Source organism: Atta cephalotes, assembly GCF_000143395.1.
Source record: "Atta cephalotes unplaced genomic scaffold scaffold00033, whole genome shotgun sequence".
Taxonomy (NCBI): domain Eukaryota; kingdom Metazoa; phylum Arthropoda; class Insecta; order Hymenoptera; family Formicidae; genus Atta; species Atta cephalotes.
Window position 1 is genome coordinate 362792 of NW_012130097.1, and position 23937 is coordinate 386728.

The 23937-nt window shown below is 30.6% G+C and overlaps 2 protein-coding genes across 2 annotated transcripts in view; one reads left to right on the forward strand and one right to left on the reverse strand.

Moving 5' to 3' along the window:
• The window catches only part of LOC105621438 (dynein heavy chain 10, axonemal), a 32993-nt gene extending 11987 nt beyond the window's left edge, over positions 1-21006 (forward strand). Inside the window, exons 18-53 of the mRNA XM_012202907.1 lie at positions 472-635; positions 858-1205; positions 1710-2098; positions 2305-2442; positions 2553-2743; positions 3023-3198; positions 3455-3708; positions 4086-4613; positions 5029-5187; positions 5293-5553; positions 6022-6276; positions 6959-7220; positions 7335-7612; positions 8013-8277; positions 8755-8977; positions 9062-9242; positions 9603-9794; positions 10175-10626; positions 10974-11169; positions 11358-11574; positions 11812-12124; positions 12470-12764; positions 13271-13728; positions 14410-14687; positions 14779-14933; positions 15180-15932; positions 16101-16439; positions 16913-17114; positions 17177-17319; positions 17396-17557; positions 17860-18169; positions 18687-18898; positions 19286-19453; positions 19854-20033; positions 20115-20261; positions 20860-21006. Of these exons, the coding sequence (XP_012058297.1) occupies positions 472-635; positions 858-1205; positions 1710-2098; positions 2305-2442; positions 2553-2743; positions 3023-3198; positions 3455-3708; positions 4086-4613; positions 5029-5187; positions 5293-5553; positions 6022-6276; positions 6959-7220; positions 7335-7612; positions 8013-8277; positions 8755-8977; positions 9062-9242; positions 9603-9794; positions 10175-10626; positions 10974-11169; positions 11358-11574; positions 11812-12124; positions 12470-12764; positions 13271-13728; positions 14410-14687; positions 14779-14933; positions 15180-15932; positions 16101-16439; positions 16913-17114; positions 17177-17319; positions 17396-17557; positions 17860-18169; positions 18687-18898; positions 19286-19453; positions 19854-20033; positions 20115-20261; positions 20860-21006 (9391 nt within the window). The remainder of the gene's footprint in view (positions 1-471; positions 636-857; positions 1206-1709; positions 2099-2304; positions 2443-2552; positions 2744-3022; positions 3199-3454; positions 3709-4085; positions 4614-5028; positions 5188-5292; positions 5554-6021; positions 6277-6958; positions 7221-7334; positions 7613-8012; positions 8278-8754; positions 8978-9061; positions 9243-9602; positions 9795-10174; positions 10627-10973; positions 11170-11357; positions 11575-11811; positions 12125-12469; positions 12765-13270; positions 13729-14409; positions 14688-14778; positions 14934-15179; positions 15933-16100; positions 16440-16912; positions 17115-17176; positions 17320-17395; positions 17558-17859; positions 18170-18686; positions 18899-19285; positions 19454-19853; positions 20034-20114; positions 20262-20859) is intronic.
• A 319-nt stretch (positions 21007-21325) lies between these two features.
• LOC105621324 (ufm1-specific protease 1) lies at positions 21326-22188 on the reverse strand. Its single transcript, XM_012202790.1, has 3 exons — positions 22054-22188; positions 21767-21937; positions 21326-21685 (listed from the first exon to the last, which is right to left on the reverse strand). Exons 1-3 carry the CDS (start codon positions 22186-22188, stop codon positions 21326-21328), a joined length of 666 nt encoding a protein of 221 aa, XP_012058180.1.
• Positions 22189-23937: the final 1749 nt, after the last annotated feature.

A 23937-nucleotide genomic window follows, 5' to 3' on the forward strand; every position in this document is an offset into this window, starting at 1 on the left:
ACTAACTACTTTATTTNTATATAGTAGTATAGTATATATATATATATATATATATATATATATATATATATATATATGCAAACACATTTGATTTTTTAAACTTGCGTGTATAACAAAATTAATGTTGCGAGATGTAAATTTATGTTCTAGAATAATGATTATATCAAATCTGTATATAATTTTTCAGTTAAATTAACAAGTATCTTGCATGTTCTACTTTTTTTTTAATTACACGAGTCTGTTTACAGATCATCGCAAGAGACATAATTTATTATTAATGACCAATATACTCAATCAAGTGCATATATTGTAATTTGATACTTACTTCGTAAAAGTATAATTAGTTACATAGACATTTTATAAGTGATATAAACATGGCACAAAAAAAAATCTTTTACCATAGAGGGGTAAGCTTCAAGCCACACAACGTTCGCTTTAAGTACATAAATATGATAGCCTGAATTGTTCCAGATTTACTTTAGAGAATATGTTCGCTATGGAACTGGGAAAGTATCAAGATATTGCACAAGATGTTGTAATGTATGCCGTGAAAGAACTTGCGATAGAAAGAGGCATGAAAGAATTAGCAGAAATATGGAAATCCATGGAATTTAATATAGTGAAACATTATAAAGGTATTTAGAAAAACATACATTTATTGTTATTATTGAACAAACAAATATGCAAGTATATAAGATTTAATATAGAGTATATAAGATTAAATTTGATTAAATTAGTTCATAGGAAGAACGATTTTGCTAAAGTATCTAAAAATTTAATTAAGAACAGAATTTAATTATCATTAAATTAATTATAATGAGATATATAATCCTACGATTGTTGATTACATTTTCCAGGCATAGAAGAGCGCGGCTTTATTCTTGGACCACTTGACGAATTGAATCTGGTACTCGAAGATAACATGTTGACCGTACACAGCATGGCAGCCTCGCAATTCGTCGGGCCGTTTCTCAATGTTGTACAAAAATGGGAACGCACAATGCATACGATCTCCGAAGTTCTGGAAGTGTGGGTGGATCTTCAGCGAAAGTGGCTGTATCTCGAGGGTATTTTCGTGGGTGGCGACATTCGTTTTCAGTTGCCGGATGAAACAAAAAGATTTGATGATATCGATCAAGCTTACCGAAAAATTATGGCTGACACGGCGAAGAGGCTCAATGTTTTGGAATGTTGCTTGATTTATGGTATTTGGAAAAGAATTAATTTGTCTCATTATTAAAGTTAATCTAATTGAAAAAAATTAGTATAATATATTTTTAAGAATTTTCATATAACATTTCATATATATTTTAAATAATATGAAGATTTCTAAAAAATATCATATACACCTTCAGACTTTATTCTAGAAATTGGAAAATGAGAAATTTTAGAATATTTCAAAATTCATAAATATATATAAAAATTTCTAGAAAAGATCTAGATTTTTATATTTCTGAAAAGATTATTCCAATTCGTATTAAAAACTAAAAAATTTTACCTGGTCGAGGCAAGCATTTTTTTTTTTAATTATAAGATTATATAAAAATTTTGAAGAAATATATGAAGAATTTTAGGAAAAATTGTCGTCAAGAAAATTTCAAAAATATATAAGAAATATACATATAAGAAACTTATAAGAAATATACATAAAATATAAAATAAATTAGAAAAAATTAAAAAAAATTATTATTTACTTATTTGTTAATTAGGTCGAAAGAGTGAGTTTGAAACTATGATAGCAGCCCTCGAGAAGTGCCAAAAGTCTTTGAAAGAATATTTGTGCAACAAACGCATTATATTCCCAAGATTCAATTTTATTAGCGACGATGAACTGCTAAACATTCTCGGCAGTGGTACTCCTACTACAATTCAGGAACATGTAGGAAAGATGTTCGATAATCTCGATAAATTCATAATAGTATCAGACACAGATAAACAAATGGCTACGGCTCTCGTATCTTGCGAAAGAGAAGTTATGGATTTCAGAAATCCCGTATCCGTGGAAGATCAGGTCGAAATCTGGATGGGACTGGCTCTTGAAGAAATGAAAAGATCGAATCGATATCTAACAAAGAAAGCGGTCTACAATTACGGCAAGGTTTATATTGAATTATGCGATAATTATTATCGCACGTTACTTCCGTTCATTTGCTCTTCAAAAAAACATTTTTCTAAAACATCTCATACTTTCTCTGTTAATTTTTAATGTACCATTTTAAAGTAATAATTAATTGACAAATTAAAATATTTTTTTTATTTAGAAATTGTATATAATAACTTTCACTATTTTGTACGTAAACGTAGGTGCGAAGACCAATAACTCAGTGGATACTCGAATTTCAAGGAATGATGGTTCTCGTAGCCAATCAGATATGGTGGACCGCAGAAGTCGAGAATGTTTTCGATAAGATATCCCAGGGAAATAAACGCGCTATGAAAGAAGTAATGCTCGCAAATTGTGAATACAATTTGTGTCATGTTGTGTCTTTTGTTATTGAAAATAAAAAAGTATTTCTTTTTTTATGTATGTAGTATTTTTTTTATATATATAGTATTTACAACAACTCAATACTCAAGTGGACGAAGTGGTGACATTGATGGGTACCGATTCGCTTACAAATAATGACAGAAAGAAGATTGATATGGTTTTGACCATTAACGTGCACATTCGCGACATTGTCGAGAGTTTTGTTAGAAACAGTATTGTGGATCCTACAGAATTCGAATGGGAAAGTCAATTAAGGTAATTTTTTTATTATGTAAAAATATGTAGCTTTTATCAAATTTTAACAGTATAAGTCTTTTAATAATACGAACTTTCAACAATACAATTTAAACAATAATCTTTTAATAATACAATTTTAATTTTTTTATATTAAACAATATATTTTTGATGTAGTCATAACAATATTTAAAATTAATAAATATTTATATAAAAGTACTTTTATATAAAAGTTTTTATAAAAGTACTATTACTTTTATGATTATTGTAATCTACGGCGGAGTATTTTCGCGTATATAGATTTTACTGGGTTCATGATCTGGACAATGTATGGATGAATCAATGCACAGGCACTTTCGAATACGGTTACGAGTACATGGGTCTTAATGGCAGATTGGTCATTACGCCACTGACAGATAGAATATATCTCACTATTACGCAAGCTCTCTCGATGCACTTAGGCGGTGCACCGGCGGGTATGTAATGCATGTATACATGAGAGTTGCAAATGTCTCAAGATAACATCTTCTCATCGATCTTAAATCTTAATGTCTAACCATGATAAAACAAATTATACTGTAATTATAAATACAAAGATATATTGGAAAAAGTGAAATGTTATATGAAATTTGAAAACATCAGCGCAAATACTTTTAATTTACCCATTTTAATTTTTTAATGGTTTAAGCAACAAGTTTATAAAACTGCGTTTTCTTAATTTTTAACACTAAGGTCCTGCTGGAACCGGAAAGACTGAGACAGTCAAAGATTTAGCGAAAGCTCTAGGGCTCTTATGTATCGTAACTAATTGCGGCGAAGGAATGGACTATATCACGATTGGAAAGACTCTGAGTGGTCTCGCTCAGTGTGGAGCATGGGGTTGTTTCGACGAATTTAATCGTATCGACAGTTCTGTTCTCTCTGTTATTTCGACCCAGCTTCAAACTATACGCTCGGCACTGCAAGTTAAAGCTCAAAGATTCGCGGTATATATTTCATTAAACTGAAAAGCACGAAGTGTCCGGAATAATACGAGTTATTTATAATCACAATTATATATTAAAATTTTTTTATAAATTAATAGAATAATTTTAATATTATAAAGAAAAATATTTTATAATATTAATATATGTTCGTGTCTGATATTCTATTTTTCTGTAGTAAAGTGTAGTTCTATTTTATTTTAATTTAAATATTATTCTCAATTTTTTAAATAAATATGTATTTATCAAATATGATTACATTAATTTCTCCATTATTTTATATATGATAAATATAAACAAATTATTATTAAATATAAATTCCTGTTTCTATTTATTACATGTATATTATGTTCTATAATAACCAAAATATTCTCCAAAAGTTCGAGGACCAAGATATCGTATTGGACTCGAAGGTAGGAGTCTTCATCACTATGAACCCAGGATACGCCGGTCGCACGGAATTACCAGAGTCTATTAAAGCCCTCTTTAGACCAGTAGTCTGCATAGTGCCGGATAACGAGTTAATCTGTCAGATTAAGCTTTTTAGCGCCGGTTTTTTGATGGCAAAGTTGCTCGCAAAGAAGATGACCGTTCTCTATAAGCTGGCGAGCGAACAGCTAAGCAAACAAACACACTATGATTTTGGCTTGAGGGCCCTTAAATCTGTGCTTAATATGGCCGGCGAGTTGAAGAGAACTTCCAATGATTTACCCGAAAACGTCGTGCTAATGAGAGTCCTCAGAGACATGAACTTACCTAAATTTATATATGATGACGTGCCGCTGTTCCTGGGTCTGATAAGGGATCTCTTTCCTGACTTGGATTGTCCCAGAATGCACTATCTAGACTTTAATGAAGCAGTTGAGGCGGTATTAAAAGAACATGACTATATTGTTTTACCTGAGCAAGTAAATAGTGTTCTCTAGATTTCTAACGCATGAAAGAAGGTTTTGCTAAAGTATTTAATACTAAATTTATTTTGTTAAGATAAAGATTTAGTTAGAAACATATTTATAAGATATATAGATTTATAAGATATATAAATTTATAGTTAGATATAGAAAATAATTTTGTTAGATCAAAAAATAATTATGTAAAATAATCAAACTAGAATGTTCAAATTGTTTGCATTATTAGACTAGCGTCTTATATAATAATTTGGATAGTCAACAACATTATTTTTTTAGATCTAAATTTTTTGATACTAAATTTTTTGATACTTTAACAACATCATTCCTTCCTTGTATACATATATATTTAGCTATTATAATCGTAGACTTCAAATTAACAAAAATAATAAAAAACATATATAACTCGGTCTAGGTTGATAAAGTCATTCAGTTATATGAAATGATGATGATTAGGCATTCTACGATGATTATTGGTCCCACCGGCGGTGGTAAGACAGTGGTTGTCGAAACGCTCTGCAGAGCACAGACGTACCTTGGTAAACCCACAAAATTGCACATTTTGAATCCTAAGGTGTGAATAATAATTAATTATAACTATATAATTAATTATAATTAATTATAAGTAGCATTGTTAAATTTTATTGCAAAATTCTTTATGTCATCATGATTTTTAAAGGCTTGCACCGTCATCGAGCTGTACGGAAAGCTAGAACCTACAACACGGGATTGGGCGGATGGTCTTCTGAGTAATATCTTTCGAGAAATTAATCGACCGCTGGATTCCAGCAAAGATGAACGAAGATACATACTTCTCGATGGGGATGTTGATGCGTTGTGGATCGAAAACATGAACTCGGTAATGGATGATAACAAGCTATTGACTCTGGCCAATCAAGAAAGGATCAAATTGCAGAATTATTGTAGTCTGCTCTTTGAGGTAACTTAATGTGGATATAATATCGACTATTGAATATGTGAGAGACAATTTAGAAAAATTAATTTGATGTTTGAATAAGACGGTATTCAAATAAATATGAGCATAAAGACAATAGGAGGCATTATTTGTAATTTCACTCTTTGTATAAAAATTATACAAAGTACATTCAAATAAATATGAGCATAAAGACAATAGGAGGCATTATTTGTAATTTCACTCTTTGTATAAAAATTATACAAAGTACATTGTAATTTGTTTCAAAACTATTATTAAATCGTAGTATATATATAATAATAGTATATAACTACGATTTAATAATGAATTAATAACAGTTTTGAAACAAATTATAATGAAAAAAGAATTAAGGGTAATAACGTTATAATGAACTAAATTATAGAAAAATGACATTTTTAATAGTTCTAAAGATCTAAAGATACTTTAAAAAATAAATTGATCCCTGTGCTAAAGGTAGGCGACTTGCAGTACGCCTCACCTGCAACGGTTTCAAGAGCAGGTATGGTCTATGTAGACCCAAAAAGTCTAGGCTACCAGCCGTACATGGACAAGTGGATACAAACCAAAAGCAATGCCGATCAAGATTTTCTTCGAGGAATGTGCGAGAAATATGTGCATGGCTCACTTAAGCTTATTACCGAAGGAATGTTAGGCTTTCAAACAGTCGAACCTCTTCGGACGATTATACCGCAAACTGGACTCAATATGGTAACTACTAGATTGATTATTGATTTGTGGACAATTATGATTGTAGTGGTAATTAAAAAGCGCATCGAATGTAAAAATTAACTACTGACACAATTATAATATGAAATTAGACTAAAGAAAATAAGTCTAATAAAGTAAGAGGAATCTTATATCTCACTGCTTGGATCTCAATGCTTAAGTAAAAGATGTTTATTAAAAATGCTTATTATTAGCATCAATATTATTAAATTATTTGTCAATTTAATACATGATATTATTACTCTAATTCTGTTCATTATTACGTTCAAGATTGAAAAAAGGTTTCGGAGCGGTTTGCACAATTGGATATATATATAAATTTACATAGAATTATTTAAGCACTAAATTTACAGAATTATTTAAGCACTAAGATCCACTTTAGGTCAAATAGGATTTGTTTTATTTAATTAAATATTGATACAATTTGTAATCATATTTCTTTAAAATTAAAATTTATAATATGTAAAATTTATAATGTTAAATTAACACATTTTATATTTATTTATTTTAGAATTTATATTTAAAAAAAATATGATTTTTATATTATTTGTTTATTTACTCATATATTTTTTAAAGAAAACAGAGAGTCTCTAATATAAATACAAAATGTTTTTTTACTGTGCTTCGTATTTTATTAATAACATTTTTTGCATGGTTTCCGAAGGTAACTCAATTTTGCTTCGTATTTGATGGTTTATTGTCAACATTAAAATATGAATTGGAAAAACAAAAATCAGAAATCGATGAAGAGGACAATTTGTTAGTAACGAAAAAGAAGCTCTGGGAGGCAATGTACATTCAAGCGTGCTATTGGTCATTCGGTGCATCTATTGTAGACGAGGCGCGCTCCAAATTCGATGAGTACATAAAGAAAATATGTGGATTTATGTTAGTGGAAGACACACCTGCTAAACCAGCGTCCGCTAGTAAGCTCAATAGAAACAAATAAATTAATCAATACGAAAATTAAATAAATTTAATAAGATCTGATTAATGTAACTTTTTTTGCTTGTTAACTAAAAATGTGCATGTTTGCTCAGAATTTATACCCGTATCTTTTCCAACCATCTATGACTACGTACTGGATATCAAGGAAAAGGTTTGGAAGGCATGGAAGTGGTTGGTACCAATGTATGTTCATGATAGACAGAAGAATTTTTCGGATATTTTAGTGCAAACAATTGATACTCTGCGTACTACATGGTTCGTAAATCTCATGAACAATCTACAGAGACCGGTATTGTTGGTCGGAGAAACTGGTACGTCGAAAACGGCAATCATTCATGAGTTTTTAAGGAATTTGAATCCTGAAAAATACGTAAGTAAATAAAACAATTTGATTAATTATTGAAGAATTATTGAAGAAATCAAATCAATTTAATTAGTAATTGTTTTCTATACAAGGTGTCTCAAAAGAAAACGTCAATATTATGATGGTCTGTTTTAAGTAAAACTGTTCATATAAAGTTTATATGAATTTTTGCTTGGAAATCTCGGAAACCATTCGAAATAGAACACATATTTATATAAACATTTTTGCTTAAAATAATCAATGCCATCATTTTCCAGAATATTGACTTATCCTTTTGGAATATTCTGTATGGTATATTTTATTCACATAATTCCAATCAAATATATAATGTAATATGTACATATATAAAAAAAACATGTAATAAGATACAAAAGTTTTATATTTATCAATAATTTATGACTAATAGGAACAGCTCTTAATAAACTTTTCGTCAAGAACTACTTCAATGGACGTGCAAAGAAATATTGAATCGGTAGTGGAGAAAAGATCAAGAGAAGTATTCGGAGCCCCACCTGGAAAGAAATTAATAGTTTTCATTGATAACATGAATATGCCAATCGTAGATATTTATGGAACTCAACAGCCCATTGCGTTTCTTAAACTATTGTTTGAAAAGGGTGGCTTTTATGATCGCGGACGTGATTTGAATTGGAAATATATGAAAGATATTTGTAAGTATGTTCAGGAAGTAACAAATATACCAAAAATGCTTTTTTAAAAACACGAAGCTAATTTTCCTAGCAACAATTTTATCAATTTTTCATAATTTATCGACATCAAGGATTTAATATATATTTATAATATGTATGTTTAATTAATTGAAAACTTATGTCACGAATGTATTTTCTGTAACAATTAAAAATTTGTGTTAAATTTAACTCATTTTATACAAATTACATAAATCTTTGTGTTAATTTAACATGAAATGAATATTAGGAAGTAATATAAACATTATATAAAAAATTAATATAGAAGGTGTAACATTGACAAGCTTGTGTAAGCATATTTCTTAGTAAAATTATGTTAATTGTTTATAATATGTAAAATTAACATATTTTATTCATTTATTCTAGAATTTATATTTTTAAACACATTATTTTTATATTAATTAATTGGTCGCAGTACGAAATGTTTTTTACTGTTTGTAGATTATTTAGCAGCTATGGGAGAACCCGGTGGTGGTAGGAACGAAGTCGATCCGCGATTTATCTCAATGTTCTCAGTTTACAACGTAACTTTTCCAACGAACGAGACTCTGAATTATATTTACACGAGTATTTTATCCGGACATCTGCAGACATTTTCGGAGGCAATTCTATCTATCGCAGACAAACTTGTACAATTGACGTTGGAACTTTACGAGGTAATTTTGTGTCACGTTACGTATAGTATTATATCTCTAAGTGAGATACGTATATTAACAACATAATGTGTCCTAACTATTCAGATAATTAGGAACGAACTACTGCCGACTCCGTCCAAGTTTCATTATATTTTCAACATGCGAGATCTCTCAAGAATCATGGCTGGATTACTTCAGACACATCCTAATATCTTTTTTGTAACCAAACAGTTTGTTAGGCTCTGGAGAAACGAGGTCACCAGAGTTATTTGCGATCGCCTCATTATTGTACAAGTAATAAAGCTTCTTCTTTTTTTCTTGTACATTAATTTTACGTTATGATCGACTTTTTTCAACGTAATTATTCGTATAGAGTACATCTCAACATTACATTTCAATTTTCATTGATTTTGTGATCTACAATTAAATGAATTTAAATTGATAATATTTTATACATTTTTTAAAAATAAAGATAAATGAAAAAAGTTTTTAATTGTTCAACAATTTACTCTAAATAATATAAATAATATAAATAAATAACATTTAAATATGTAGCACGACTTTATAAGGTATGGGCATTCTAAGGAATCTAATATATATTAATAATTAAAGAAGAATTAAAGATTCGTTTTTAAAATAATTTTGTTATTTCAGGATAAAAATTTAATAATCGAGCAATTGAATGAAAAAATACGAAATTGTTGGGAGCTAGAACCTGAAGTGATTCAATACAGTTTAAGAGACCCGATACTATACGGCGATTTCAGAAATGCCTTAAATAAAGATGAGCTTAGATTTTATGAGGATCTATTGGATTATGAAGCAGTTTACAGCTTGTTTCTAGAGGTCAAGTTTTTTTTATCTTTAAATATATAATTTTTAATTATTTTTCTATGTTATATTAACATTCCTATCTATAAATATTATTCAAGCAACATCATTGTTTAACCTGGAACTGAGTGGGGAGTCCTACTAATTCCACTTAATTATATCTTTTATTTACAACTGCAAATTTAAATTGTTATTAAAATAAACTTATTAATGTTCATACACATTTTTTTGTTTATGAGTTATGTCATTTTGGTTCCTGGAAATTAATTAGTGTCTTTAGTCAACATAAATGTCATAGATCCAACAATAATTGTGTGACAGATTTTAATGTCAACTCCAGAGAATTAAATTAACGTTTAATATATATTTAAAAAATGTCTTTATGCTATCTACAGATTTTCGAAGAATACAACGAAAGGAACAGAACTAAGCTGCACATGGTTCTCTTCAATGACGCGCTCGAGCATCTGACTAGAGTGCATCGTGTTCTTCGAATGCACTGCGGTCATGTATTGATCATCGGTACGGATGGCAGCGGCAAGAAATCCGTGATCAAGTTAGCATCCTTCGCTGCCGATTATCAACTCTTTCAAATCGTTCTGCGTCGTGGATACAATCAAGCGTTCTTCCGCGAAGATATAAAGAATTTGTATAATATGGTCGGCCTGGAAAATAAAAGGATTGTATTTATGTTCACGTCTGCCCACATTAAGGACGAAAGCTTCCTCGAGTTAGTGAACAGCATGTTGACAGGTTTCATGCCGGCTGTCTTCAACGATGAAGAGAAAGATATAATTGTCTCTTCCTGCAAAGATGCAGCGGTTAAAGCAGGCTTTGATGCCTCAAAGTAAGCTGTTTGTCCACTTTACGCGATTTTATTTTAAAATTCTTGAAATATATTTAATCCTAGAAGAATGTATAATATTAAGTGATACAATATATTATTATATTGATAGTAAATTCTACAATTATAAGAAAATAAGTCACTCTTAATTAATGTAACTTAAGTTTTTCGTACATTTTGTTTAATATAAAAATATTTACAATCTATACTAAATACATATCTATATTAAATACAAATAATCTATAATAGTTCAATTAGACCTCTTGTCAGAGAACAAATCGAATTAAGTAAAGAAATGCTTTGGACAGAGTTAATGTTTTAGTGTTAAAATAAAATTTTTTTTATTTTAGGAAGAGCGTCTGGTCGTATTTCGCTAAGACATGCACCACGAATTTACGAATAGCGTTGGCGATGAGTCCATCGAGCGATGCTTTACGGACACGCTGTCGCAGTTATCCCGGTTTAATCAATAACACCACTATAGACTGGATGTTCCCGTGGCCGCAACAGGCCTTGGTAGCGGTAGCGAATGTTTTACTCAGAGACGTAAGCAAAAATAAAACGGCGAAAAAACCCAAACAGAATAAGATCTCAATAAGTCATAATAAATCGTGACTGATTGAAAAGTTATTTTTAAGTATTTTAGAGACACTTTGACACCATTTCAATATAATAATGACATTTTGTTCTACTCGAAATGTTCCAACATGAAATGAGAAATCCTTTTTTTTCAGAATCCGATCGTACCGCAAGAATACAAGGAAGTAATCGTGAGTCATGTTGTATACGTACATACATCCGTATTGCAATATACAATGGACTTTGCGACAAAGCTGAGGCGACGAAATTATATCACGCCATGGCATTTTATGGATTTTATCAACACTTATTTGAATCTATTGGTGGAGAAGAAGAATTTCATAAATTCGCGCTGCACTCGTCTTTCCGAAGGTAGTTACAAAACCTTTTATGCAAAAGTCCGAAATTATTTTATTTTTTTATTATATTTTTTAATAAGATATGAAGTCAATAAATTTAATAATATTTCTTTAATATCACCTTTTATGTCTCTTATTTCATTTTTAAAAGAAATTATCTTTCTATAAAAGTCTTATGTTGTCATATAATTTAAGAGAAATTATCTTTCGACAGAGTTTTTCGTTTTCAAATAACAAATTTTTTTTATAGGATTACAAAAAATCATAGACGCTTCGGTGACTTTAACGGAATTAAATGAAGTCTTGGCAGAGCAAAGAATCAAAGTAGATGATCAAACGACGAATTGCGAACAGTTGCTCGAGATTATTGGTAAGAGCACAGACATCGAGTTGGAAAAAAAGACTCTGAGAGAAGACAAGAGGAAAGAAATTGAGGAAAAGAAGAAAATAATTACCAAAGAAGAAACGGAAGCTAGGCAAGCCTTAGCGGAGGCTCAACCGGCCCTCGATGCGGCCAAACTTGCATTGAGTGACCTCGATAAAGCAGATATTACCGAGATAAGGTTCATTCTAGATTAATTACTATTTTTCTTTCTATATATATATATATAGGTTTTATATAAAATTCATCTGTTTAAAGGACCGATAAAATACGTTTGTTTTTACATATAATATAGCTTGTAATGTGACAAACAAAAGATATTTATAAACATAAGTCTTAATAATGGGTAGGTTTTTAAGTTTACAAAAGTGAATTCGGTCCTTTGTAAGATTTTTAAATATTTCTAATATTTATCAATTATCCATTGAATTTTAAAAAAGTGAAAGAAGAAGAAAATCGTCTAGTAGAATATTAATCAAAAGATATTAATCTTCAAACTTGCTAAAAATCAGTAATGACTATTCAGATCCTTTCCCACTCCGCCCGAACCAGTGCAGATTGTTTCCGAATGCGTTGCAATGCTTCGTGGCGTCAAAGACGTGTCATGGAAAGGAGCAAAAGGCATGATGAGTGATCCTTATTTCTTGAAGCACTTGCAAGAGATGAACTGCGACTTGATCACTTTGCGGCAACTGCAAGCGGTAAGGGCGCATTTGAAGAAGACGGATAAGCTAGATCAGATGCAAGTCATCAGCAAAGCAGGATATGGCTTATACAAATTCGTGCTTGCTGTTCTGGATTATTGCGCCGTTTATAGAGAGGTATTTATTACATTATTTTGTAAGCTTTAATTGATAATTCATCTGCCTAAAATCTAATTTTCATTTATTTCTTTATTTGTTCATTTCTTATTTATTCATTTTTTTTCTTTTAATCTTTTTTCTTCTTTTGATCTTTTCTATTCTTCATTATTTAAAGATTCATCACGGTCCAAGGTCCTCAATATATATAACAAATACTGTATTAAATTAATACTATCAATAATTTAAAATAAAATTTCCTAAATTCTAATACGATAAAAAAGGAAAAATTTAAACTAGTGAGAATCGATATTGTAAACCCTGCACTAATATTCCAACAAATAATATTTAATATTAAATCAATAAAGATATTTCTTTCAACAATACTTTAATTAGAATATGTTATGCTCGTCATAATGTCTTTAGGGGACCAATTATAAAAAACTGTACAGTCAAATGTTAATTATATAAATTTCTATGCTAACATTTTACTTTTGACATTTTACATTTTACTTCTGTCGTTTCAGGTGAAACCAACGATAGACAGAGTTCAAGCACTCGAAGCGGAATCCGAAAAAGCCAGGCGCGCGTTAGAAAAGGAAGAACGGGAATTAAAACGATTGGAGGAAACGATCAAAGAATTAAACGAGAAATATGACGCCGCGATGACTAAGCGACAGAATCTTCAGGATGAAACAGATTTGTTACAACGACGTCTTTCGGCTGCTGACAAACTCATCTCCGGATTGTCCTCCGAGAATGAACGATGGCGAAAGGATCTGGAGGTTCTTCAAGACGACTTGGAAAAGATCACAGGAAATTGCTTGCTCGGAGCAGCCTTTCTGGCTTACAGCGGTCCTTTTTCCTATGAATTCAGGAATGAAATGTACAGCGACTGGGAAAGGAGCATTCTAGACAAGGAATTACCTTTATCAACGCCCTTCAAGTTCGAAACACAACTGAGCGACGACATCGAAATTACTAAGTAAACGAGACTTCTGCTTATATTCATACATCACATAGATATATATCACTACATAATTAAATGTTATAATTTTTCTCTTTATCTATCGATTAAAATTTTGCAAATGCCATTAAATTTCTAAAAATCACAAGTAAAAGAAAAATATCACAAAGACAATTTTAACTACTTAATTCCGCTAATAAAAAAAGTATTCGCTTCAAAATTTCCTTAACTGATATTTGAGAGTTCAATGTATCTGACAAAACTTGATGCATTCTTTGGAGTAAATCTCTTCAAAGGATTTAGAGAGTATTTTTGCAACGTAATTCAATAATTTTTTTAATACATATTTTGAAGATTCAAAATTTAAGAAATAAAATTATCTAATTAAAATTATGCAAAGTCTTGAAAAACATTTAATATAAATAATTTTTCGCAAAGTTTAGCGCATAACTGAAAAAAGGCTGGACTTACAAATACTAATTAGATTAACAATTATTGTTATTATTCATGTAGCACAGATCATTCCAGCAATATTGTAGCAACATTGAAACATTCCAGCATGATGGTAGTAATATTACTGTAAAGCTAAACTAGCTTTTGTAATGTATGAGTAATTGCTATTTTATTTTTTCTAACAAATATATTCGTGTAGCTTAGCGATATAAACACTATGCTTCTAATATTTAATGTAACTTGCAGTTGGAACTCGGAAGGTCTTCCACCAGACGAGCTATCGGTACAAAACGGTATACTAACTCTGAAAGCATCTAGATTTCCGCTTTGTATTGATCCCCAACAACAAGCATTAAATTGGATTAAGAAAAGAGAAAAGAAGAATCTAAAGATCCTCTCCTTTACGGATGCAGATTTCTTGAAGCAAGTTGAATTAGCAATCAAATATGGTCTGCCTGTGCTCGTTCAAGATGCCGACGAGGTTGATCCTATTTTGGCTAACATCTTATCGAAAAATATCCAGAGTAAGTTATACAATTTAAATAAATTCATGAATCGATATATATAATTGCAGTCCGCAAAAACTTAAAATTTTTTTTTATTTGATTTCTGTAGCTGTTGCAGGACGAACTTTCGTCATTCTCGCCGATAAAGAGATAGATTACGATCCGCAATTCAGAATATATTTGACAACAAAAATAACTAATCCGATGCTGGATCCTACTTTATATGCCAAGGCGATTGTCATCAATTACATGGTCACTACAGTAGTGAGTTAACTTCATTACAATTATGATTGATGACAATCATAATTAATGAGCTAAGTCATAATTAATATATGTTATTAGAACATTGATTTACAAGTTTTCTGTTTCTCAATATTTGTTTTCGATATAATTATAATCATATTATAATTATATTTTATTTAAGAAAACAGTAATTTTTCTTTAATTTAAAAAACTATAAATATATCAACTTTAAGTTTTGTAACAATAAATTCTCTCACTTTTCTTCAGGGTTTGGAGAACCAACTTCTGTCAGTAGTAGTGAAAACTGAAAGACCGGACATTGAGGAACAACGTGAAACACTGATTTTAGAAACTAGCAAGAATAAGAATCTGCTGCAGCAATTGGAAAACAGTCTTCTTCGCGAGATTGCCGTGGATAAAGGTAGCATGGTGGATAACATCGAGCTGATCGAGACCTTGGAAAACATCAAGTCCAGCGCCAATGAAGTAATGCAGAAGCTGGTGCTTGCGGAAATCACTTCTGCCGATATCAACAAACTTCGCGAAAACTATCGTCCTGTAGCGGAACGGGGTGCAATTCTATTCTCCGTGCTGGCCGATATGGCCACCGTAAATGCCATGTATCAATACTCGCTGATCAGTTACATTGAGGTGTTCATCCACTCGCTGAAGAGATCGTTACCGGATCCAGTAGTTATTAAACGACTGAAAAGCATTATTCCAATGTTAACGAAGAATGTCTACGATTACGGCTGCACTGGTATCTTCGCGCGGCACAAGTTGCTCTTTTCTCTGCAAACTTGCATGAAGATAGAACAGAATTTAGGCAACGTGAACCAGAAGCAATTAGAATTCTTCATCAAGGGTAGTATGATCCTAGAAAAAGTACCCAAATCGAATCCTACTAAATGGCTGTCGTTGTCGGGTTGGGAAGATGTTATCAAGCTGGCGAGCGATTTCCCAGAGAAGTTCGGACAACTTCCGGAAGAAATACGAGATTCTGAAGATGAATGGAAAAAGGTAAACTAAAAATGCAGTAACTATACAAATAATTTAATGTCGTAAATTTTAGTGCAAAACTGTAATGGAAATAATACTTTTAAATTTTATTTAAAAGTATTCTATACACAGAAAAATATCATTCTACTGAGAAAAATGATTATTTAGATAATTAATTATCCATTTCAGTGGTACGACTCGGATACACCAGAATCTGAAGAACTTCCGTGTGATTATAGTACGCGAGTGACATCGTTCGAAAAGTTAATGTTGATACGCTGTTTTCGAATCGACCGCATATATCGTGGTATTACCAATTACATTATCAAAATCATGGGCAAGCAATACATTACGCCGCCTCAGGTGAGCTTCGACATGATTTTCGAGGAAAGTACACCGACCATGCCAGTAGTTTTCATCTTAAGCCCGGGTTCGGATCCCACTTCAGAACTTATGAAGTTGGCTGATCGATACGGTTACGGCGGAGGAAAATTTAGATATCTTTCGCTCGGTCAGAACCAAGAAAAAGTAAGATATATGATAACAAACATTTTGTACTTATGTTAAAATGTTGGTCCTTGTTAAAATTTTTACGTAGAAATTTTAAACATATTTGAATATTAATTTAACGTAATGTGATTGTGTTATTTGAACTTTTCGTACTAACTATATTTAATATTTTTTATAGCAGGCCTGTCTAATTTGAGCTCCGAAGCCAAAACGCAAAGCCAAACGCAAAAAAAATTCAATGTGGATAAGATTTCGAGAATTGGAAAGTGTTGATACGATCTGACGCTTATCAACACTTTATTCCTAAAATCCTACTCATATTGAATTTTTTTACGTCCATGGCTTTGCCTTTTAACTCCTGGAACTCCTCAAATTGAACAGGTTTGTCTTATAATATAAAATAACATCGATTAAGTGAATGATTAACATTAATTTTCTATATTTTAAAATTGTTGTATTTAATTGCCTTTTAAAAATTATTTGTTTAATAGATTGCAATGGAATTATTGCAAACAGCAAAAACAAGAGGTCAATGGCTAATGTTCCGGAATTGTCATTTATTGCTATCTTTCACGAAGAATTTAGAAAAGATCGTGGAGAACATAGAGAAGCCTCATCCCGATTTTCGCTTGTGGCTTACTACGGAACCCACCCCTAATTTTCCAATCGGAATACTTCAACAATCTTTAAAAGGTAGAATACTTATTATATTCCAAAAGTTATATATCATATTTTTGAACGAAATTTATTTGCAGTGGTGACGGAACCGCCGAGTGGATTAAAGCTAAACTTGCAAAACACGTATTTTAACATGCGACCGCAGGTCTTGGAAAGTTGTTCTCATCCTCTTTATAAGCATTTAATTTACGTTCTAGCATTTTATCATGCAGTTATCCAGGCAAGCGAATATTTAATATGATTGCATATTTAATCTTCAGAGTAATTTTTTTATTAAAGTGCTTTCAACATTGCAGGAGAGAAGAAAGTATGGTAAAATTGGATGGAACTTAAAATACGACTTCAACGAGTCAGATTTTAATGTGTGCATTACCATCTTAGACACTTATTTGACGAAGGCAATGGCGACGAAGGAGTCTGAAGTACCGTGGAATAGTCTCAAATATTTAATTGGCGAAGTATGTTTGAATTCTGCGATCTACATAGAATATTAAAAATATAATATAAACTCTTAGTTAATTTATATATGTATTCTAGACCAAAAAAGTTTGGAAACACTTTTAAAAATTTATACTAAAAATACTTAGGATGATGACAAAAGAATTAGATATACATATACATTCCAGGTTAATTTTTAAAAAGTGTTTCCAAACTTTTGGTCTAGAATATAATATATCTCTATTTTTTATCTCCATTCATCCTGAGTTTCTTTTTCGTATAAATTTTTAATGCAAATTATTATATGCTTAAAAATAATCAGGTAATGTACGGTGGAAGAGTGATGGACAATTACGATCGTCGCGTTTCTTACACTTACATGGACGAGTATTTTGGCGATTTTCTCTTTGACGAGCATCAACCGTTTCACTTTTACAAGGACGCTATTGTCGACTATGTGATACCGCCAGAAGGAAATCGCGACGATTACTTACAATTTATTGAAGAACTTCCGCTGGTGAATGGTCCCGAAATATTTGGGCTGCATTCAAACGCCGAGATTGGATACTTTACGCAGGCAGTTAAAGGAATGTGGAAGCATCTCATAGAACTTCAACCGCAAACTGATGCGAGTACGTTACATATTTTTCTTGCCTTATCAAACAATGTTTTTGTAATAATCATCGTAATAATCATATGGCAAAATTATGACGTAATCCAAGCGCAACGGTTATCTTAAAAACATGTTTAATAACGTTATAAAAATGTTTTATAAGACATTCATAACGTTTATTTTTTATTATCGTTTAAAACACCGTTTTATATGAGACATTCAATGATTTAATAATAGTATATAGTTAATACTTTTATACACCATAAAAAAGATTTCGCTAAACATTTTTTAAATGTAAGCGAATCTACGCTTAATCTACGTTTTTATTCTCGTGAAAGCTGTATTTTAATGATTTTTCAATTAAGTAATTTTTAATTTTATATTTTATTTAAAAACTGTTTGTAGCTCGCTTGGATAAAAAGAGTAAGTCTTTCAAATTTATTGTATTTTCCGATAAATTTTAAAGACTTACTCTTTTTATCCAAGCGATAAATTATAATGATATATCACAATTAAAATGACGTTAAATTCTTTAGCCGTGAGCGTCATCGGCGTCAGCAAAGATGAGTTCATCGATAACGTAGCGAAGGAAATCTTGACCAAGATACCCGTGCCATATGATATTAGTAAGGTCAAGAGAAATTTCGGCGTTGGCGTGACACCGACCGCGATCGTTCTATTTCAAGAACTGGAAAGATTTAACAAGTTAATAGAAACGATTACGAGAACATTAAATCAATTGAGAAAGGTTACTAAATCTTCGAGATTTCAATCTATTAAATAGATATAATTTAATTATTTAATAACTAATTAATTACGTATAGATTCTACACAAGATGCATTTTTATCATTTTTATTAATCTTTATGTACTACCCTTATTAAAATTCTACTTTTTCATAATAACTTTATGCAATTTTATTCTATATTTATATTAACAGAAGCAGTTAATAATAAAGGAGGAATTTATTTTGTCTTAGATTCATATTAATATAATAAGGAAGAGATAAGTTTCAAACTTTTTGTAATATAATATAAATTTGAAATGTAAAAAATTTTTTAAAATATGTGCAATGAGAATTTGTTTTAGGATATTGTCAATTAAGAACGCGTCTGATATCCAAAATAAAATTACAGGCCATCGCTGGCGAGATTGGAATGGACGCTGTGCTAGAGAATATTTCCATAGCACTCTATAACGGTATGCTACCTAAAGAATGGGCTAAATTGGCGCCAGACACGCGAAAAAACCTCGCCGGCTGGATGGACCATTTTCAGAAAAGGATAAACCAATACACAAACTGGGTATGATTAGGCGAAATGTTATAACATCCCTTACAGAAATTTAATTTGGTCAATTTATTACTGAAAGATAGTGATTAATTATTCATTTTTAATATTAAAAATTAAATTACATACTGAAAAAAGAGTCTAGTTAATTAGAATTCTGAATTAGAATTAAAATGGACAAATCAGAATTTCCTGGTTGAATCTATTATAATTCTAATTAAAATAACTAGGTTTCTAATGGTCACAACTTTCTGGTTCTTTCATTTTCAACCAGAAATTTTTCCCATTACTAATGCAGTACTTTTAATACTCAAAATAAGTAATTAATGATTACACACCTTCCAAATAAAATTTCTGTAAGAGGTGTGCGTTAATCTCTTCGCAATTAATAATATCTACTTTCTCTTCCTGTTAGTCTGGCGCGAATGAACCCGTAGTATTGTGGTTGTCCGGATTGCACGTTCCAGAAACTTATCTGGCGGCTCTGGTGCAAATGGCTTGCCGCAAGAACAATTGGCCCCTCGATCATTCCGTTATTTACACAACGGTGTCCAAGTTTTTCAAGCCTGACGATGTAGAAGAAAGACCAGATGAGGCAAATCCTAACGACATTTACTTTTCGATATTAAAATTGCAACAATATTGCATTACACTCTTCTATCCGTGTTTTTAACAGGGCTGTTACGTGTACGGATTATATCTGGAAGGCGCTAGGTGGGACATCGAGGAGCATCGTTTACAAAGATCGCATCCGAAAGTTCTGTTTGAAGCACTACCAATATTAACCATAATACCTATTGAAGTTCATAGATTGAAGTTACAGGTATTGAATTTGCCGATCTACATAGAAAGAAAAGTAGTAGGTATCCGGGGGCGATTGTTTCCATGCCGTCTTTACTATATTATTATTGATGTTAATCAATGGATTAACTAATTAATTATAGTTCTTTCAATTAATTAAGCAATATCTTTATTTTGCACTTTATCTCTTTTCTTTACATACAACATATATACTTACTACTGATTCAATTCATATTATTATCCTAATTTCATTTTAAGATTGCGTTTCAAGATCAAAAATTAAATCGATATGCAATTTACAGAACTAAATAAATATAAATATAGATCTTTTTTTTAGCTGAACTTTTTTTTTAAACGATTCATTTTTTTCTTTTTCTGTAATATAGAAAGAAAAGGTGAAAAGAACTGTATAAGCAATTTAACTAAAAAGAACAGATCTTATAAATTCACATTAATATTATTAAACACAACAAGTTTAACTCATGTCAGACCAAATAATTTCCTATTTATTGAAATATTCATATAAAACGATTTAATTGATAATTTTCAAGTAACTGCAATTTTTGTGAAGAACTTCTAGATCGTAAAATGGATAATTCTTATTTTTACGCTTGTTACAGAATACTTTTAAAACTCCCGTATATACTACGTCGAATCGACGAAATACTCTCGGTGCTGGTTTAGTTTTTGAGGCAAATTTGGCGACTCCAGAACATATTTCTCATTGGATACTTCAGGGTGTTTGTCTAATATTAAATACAGATTGAAGATCTTCGAGATCATGGAAAAAAGACAAGAATTGTATTCTCCAGTATATTTTATGTATAAGTAATACGTCTACTATTAATTAATAATATTCATTATAGCATAACAATGAACGGCCATTAAGCTATTTTAAACTGTCGTAATTTTAAGGATTATGTATAATTCTATAAATTTTTATCACATAATAATAAATGAGAAAAGATAAGACAGAATATCATATACAATTTTTTAATATTTATCGATCGAATATCGAAGATCAGCATAATACAAAATTACAATTTTTAGCAAAAATACATAATTATTTCGTGTAAATAATTAACATCATTTATCGTCCAGTTCGCGATACTTAAGCTGCGGTAAACACATATTATAAAACGAGCTGTCGACGAAATCATCCAAGCTTTGCCACTTCACCCACTGATCGTTCTTTAAATGTTCCGCACTTTTTGCTTTTCCAACAAAGTGTGGATCTACAATTAACAAATACACATCTCTGTTTCCAATGTGTAATCCTACTATACATTTGCTAGAGCAATCCCTGTCTCCGCCCATCATGATCGGACTGCCAAATTGTTTGAAATGTCTTTTAATCTTATCCACTTGGTCAATTAATCCCTTTCCGCTTGACACGTAAATTATTTTGCTAAGAGCTTCATAAAGTTGATTTAAAACAATCGATACCTATAAAATGTTTGAAATGTCAAGTCTGTCAAATCCTCTTACATTTAAAACTTCGATACATATTAAGGAAATTAAGCTTACTTCGAAACTTCCTATCCATTCTCTCGACCCAATAAATGTTCCGTCTTTATCCTTCACTTCGACAAGGATCTCTTGTATTTTATTAATGCTTGGAACAATTTTTTTCAAATTCTCATTATTTATGATCCATGAACAAATAGTTTGCAATGTTCTGTATCCACATCCCCAACCCTGAATAAATGTAAATGTATTTATTTTGATGATTTAATAAAATAAATAATATTAAATTTAATAAAATTACGTAAGAGAATATTAATTATGATTATATCCCAATTAATCATAATCACCCTATCATTAAAACCATCGCAACCGTAGTGCCAGTATTCGTAATCTCCTTGAACTAAGAATGTTTCACCGCTATCTGGCAAGACTAAATTTTCGTGAACGTTTTTTAATAAATTGCTGGAATAATTGACGTTCATTTTTTCCACGTATTAAAAAACCTAATAAACACAATGTTTATATATATATTAATATAATTTTATAATATTATTACTTATTTTAATAATATTACTTATTTTAATAACATTAAAAATTGTTCATGCATAAATATGTATAAACATACAAAAATACACATAAATATTCATAAACATGTATAATTATATATGAAATATATCCATACATGTTCATACATCCTTCTTTTTTTTATAAAATTACTTTTCAGTGTAAATAATAATAGTAGAAATAATAATAGTAATAATAATAATGTATAAATAGTAATAGTGAAAACATAAAAAAAAATTAAAGAGATAATTTTCACATTGTTTTAGAAAAAAAACAAGTTTGGAAAAACATAAAAAAAAATTCATACATAATTTTATTCATACATAATTATATAATTATATATAATTATACGTAAGTAATTTTTTTACAATTCTTCAAACTTGATTTTTTTTCTAAAAAATAGTGTGAAAATTACCTTTTTAATTATTTTTAATATTTTCATAATACTATTATTATTTCTATTATACTAAAAAATAATTTTACAAAAGAAAAAAGGATGAACATGTATGAACATATTTCATATATATATATATATATATATATATATATTATATACATTTATGCATGTTTATATATATTTATACATATTACTTATACATATTCATGCAAAAATTTGTAAAAAATTTGTTACTGGGTATAAATATATTATATTACATTAATTATTAGTATTATTTATTTATATTATTATATTATATAACATTATTTATTTATATATATATTTATATTGATTAAGATTTCTTCGTAAAAATTTTTCTTATAATTTTTATACACAATACTCTCAGAATTATTGAAAAATAATTTAAACTTTAAGAAAATGCAAGAAAAAAGTCGATTTTTTCAGAATTTTAAGATAGTCATATCTCTTAATTAATATAAATATTTTAATAAGCTGTGTAAAAATAAATTTTTGTTTCTCCACTTGAATAAAATCTTGAGTACACCCATGAACAGATTTGCATTTCCGGTAACCATCATCTAACTTCACATGCTACAGCACTGTCAAACGTCTAACCTATACAGACATCAAACTGAGGACTCGACGTGAGATTCTAAACAAATCGAAGCAACTATTTTCTTGTTTAATGAAAACTAACGAAAACAAAAACATACTGAAAATCGAGTGTAATCGTTTATTATTAATTTAACAACACGGTCGGTGGCAGAGAGCGAATCGTGGCGTCACCTGTCAACACGTCGGAACGATGCAGCGTCCTTCTGCCTCCTGCAGCGATACTCCACTCTCTGTTTTGGCGTCGCGTGATTCTACGAGGTGGGATTTAATCGGAAATACGATGACAGACATTTTACATTGAGCTATATTTATCGATATCTTCCGTTTCCAAGGTTAATTAAGGGAAAAGAATTAACGAGCACCGATCAGTAGAATGAACACTGGAATCTCGTAGCGGAACACCGATTGAAGATTGAAGTGCGCGAGAGCGTGGAATGATAGAGGAAGGGAGACAAAAAGCGTGGGCGAGATAAAGAGACATCAAGCAAGGTGAACTGTAGAGGGAGAGGGAAAGAGAGAGAGAGAGAGAGAGAGAGAGAGAGAGAGAGAGAGAGAGAGGAGACGAGACGTAGGAAGGACGGAAGGAAGACGACGCGAGAGACGCGTCGTCGACGACGACGACGTGTTGTCGTCGGTTACGTCGTGACGAACGCGC

Coding starts and splice junctions, on each gene's coding strand:
- LOC105621324 (XM_012202790.1), bottom strand. CDS start 22,188: ATGAACGTCAATTATTCCAGCAATTTATTAAAAAACGTTCACGAAAAT. Junction 21,938..22,053: donor GCGATGGTTTTAATGATAGG/GTGATTATGATT, acceptor ACATTTATTCAG/GGTTGGGGATGTGGATACAG. Junction 21,686..21,766: donor AATGGATAGGAAGTTTCGAA/GTAAGCTTAATT, acceptor AACATTTTATAG/GTATCGATTGTTTTAAATCA.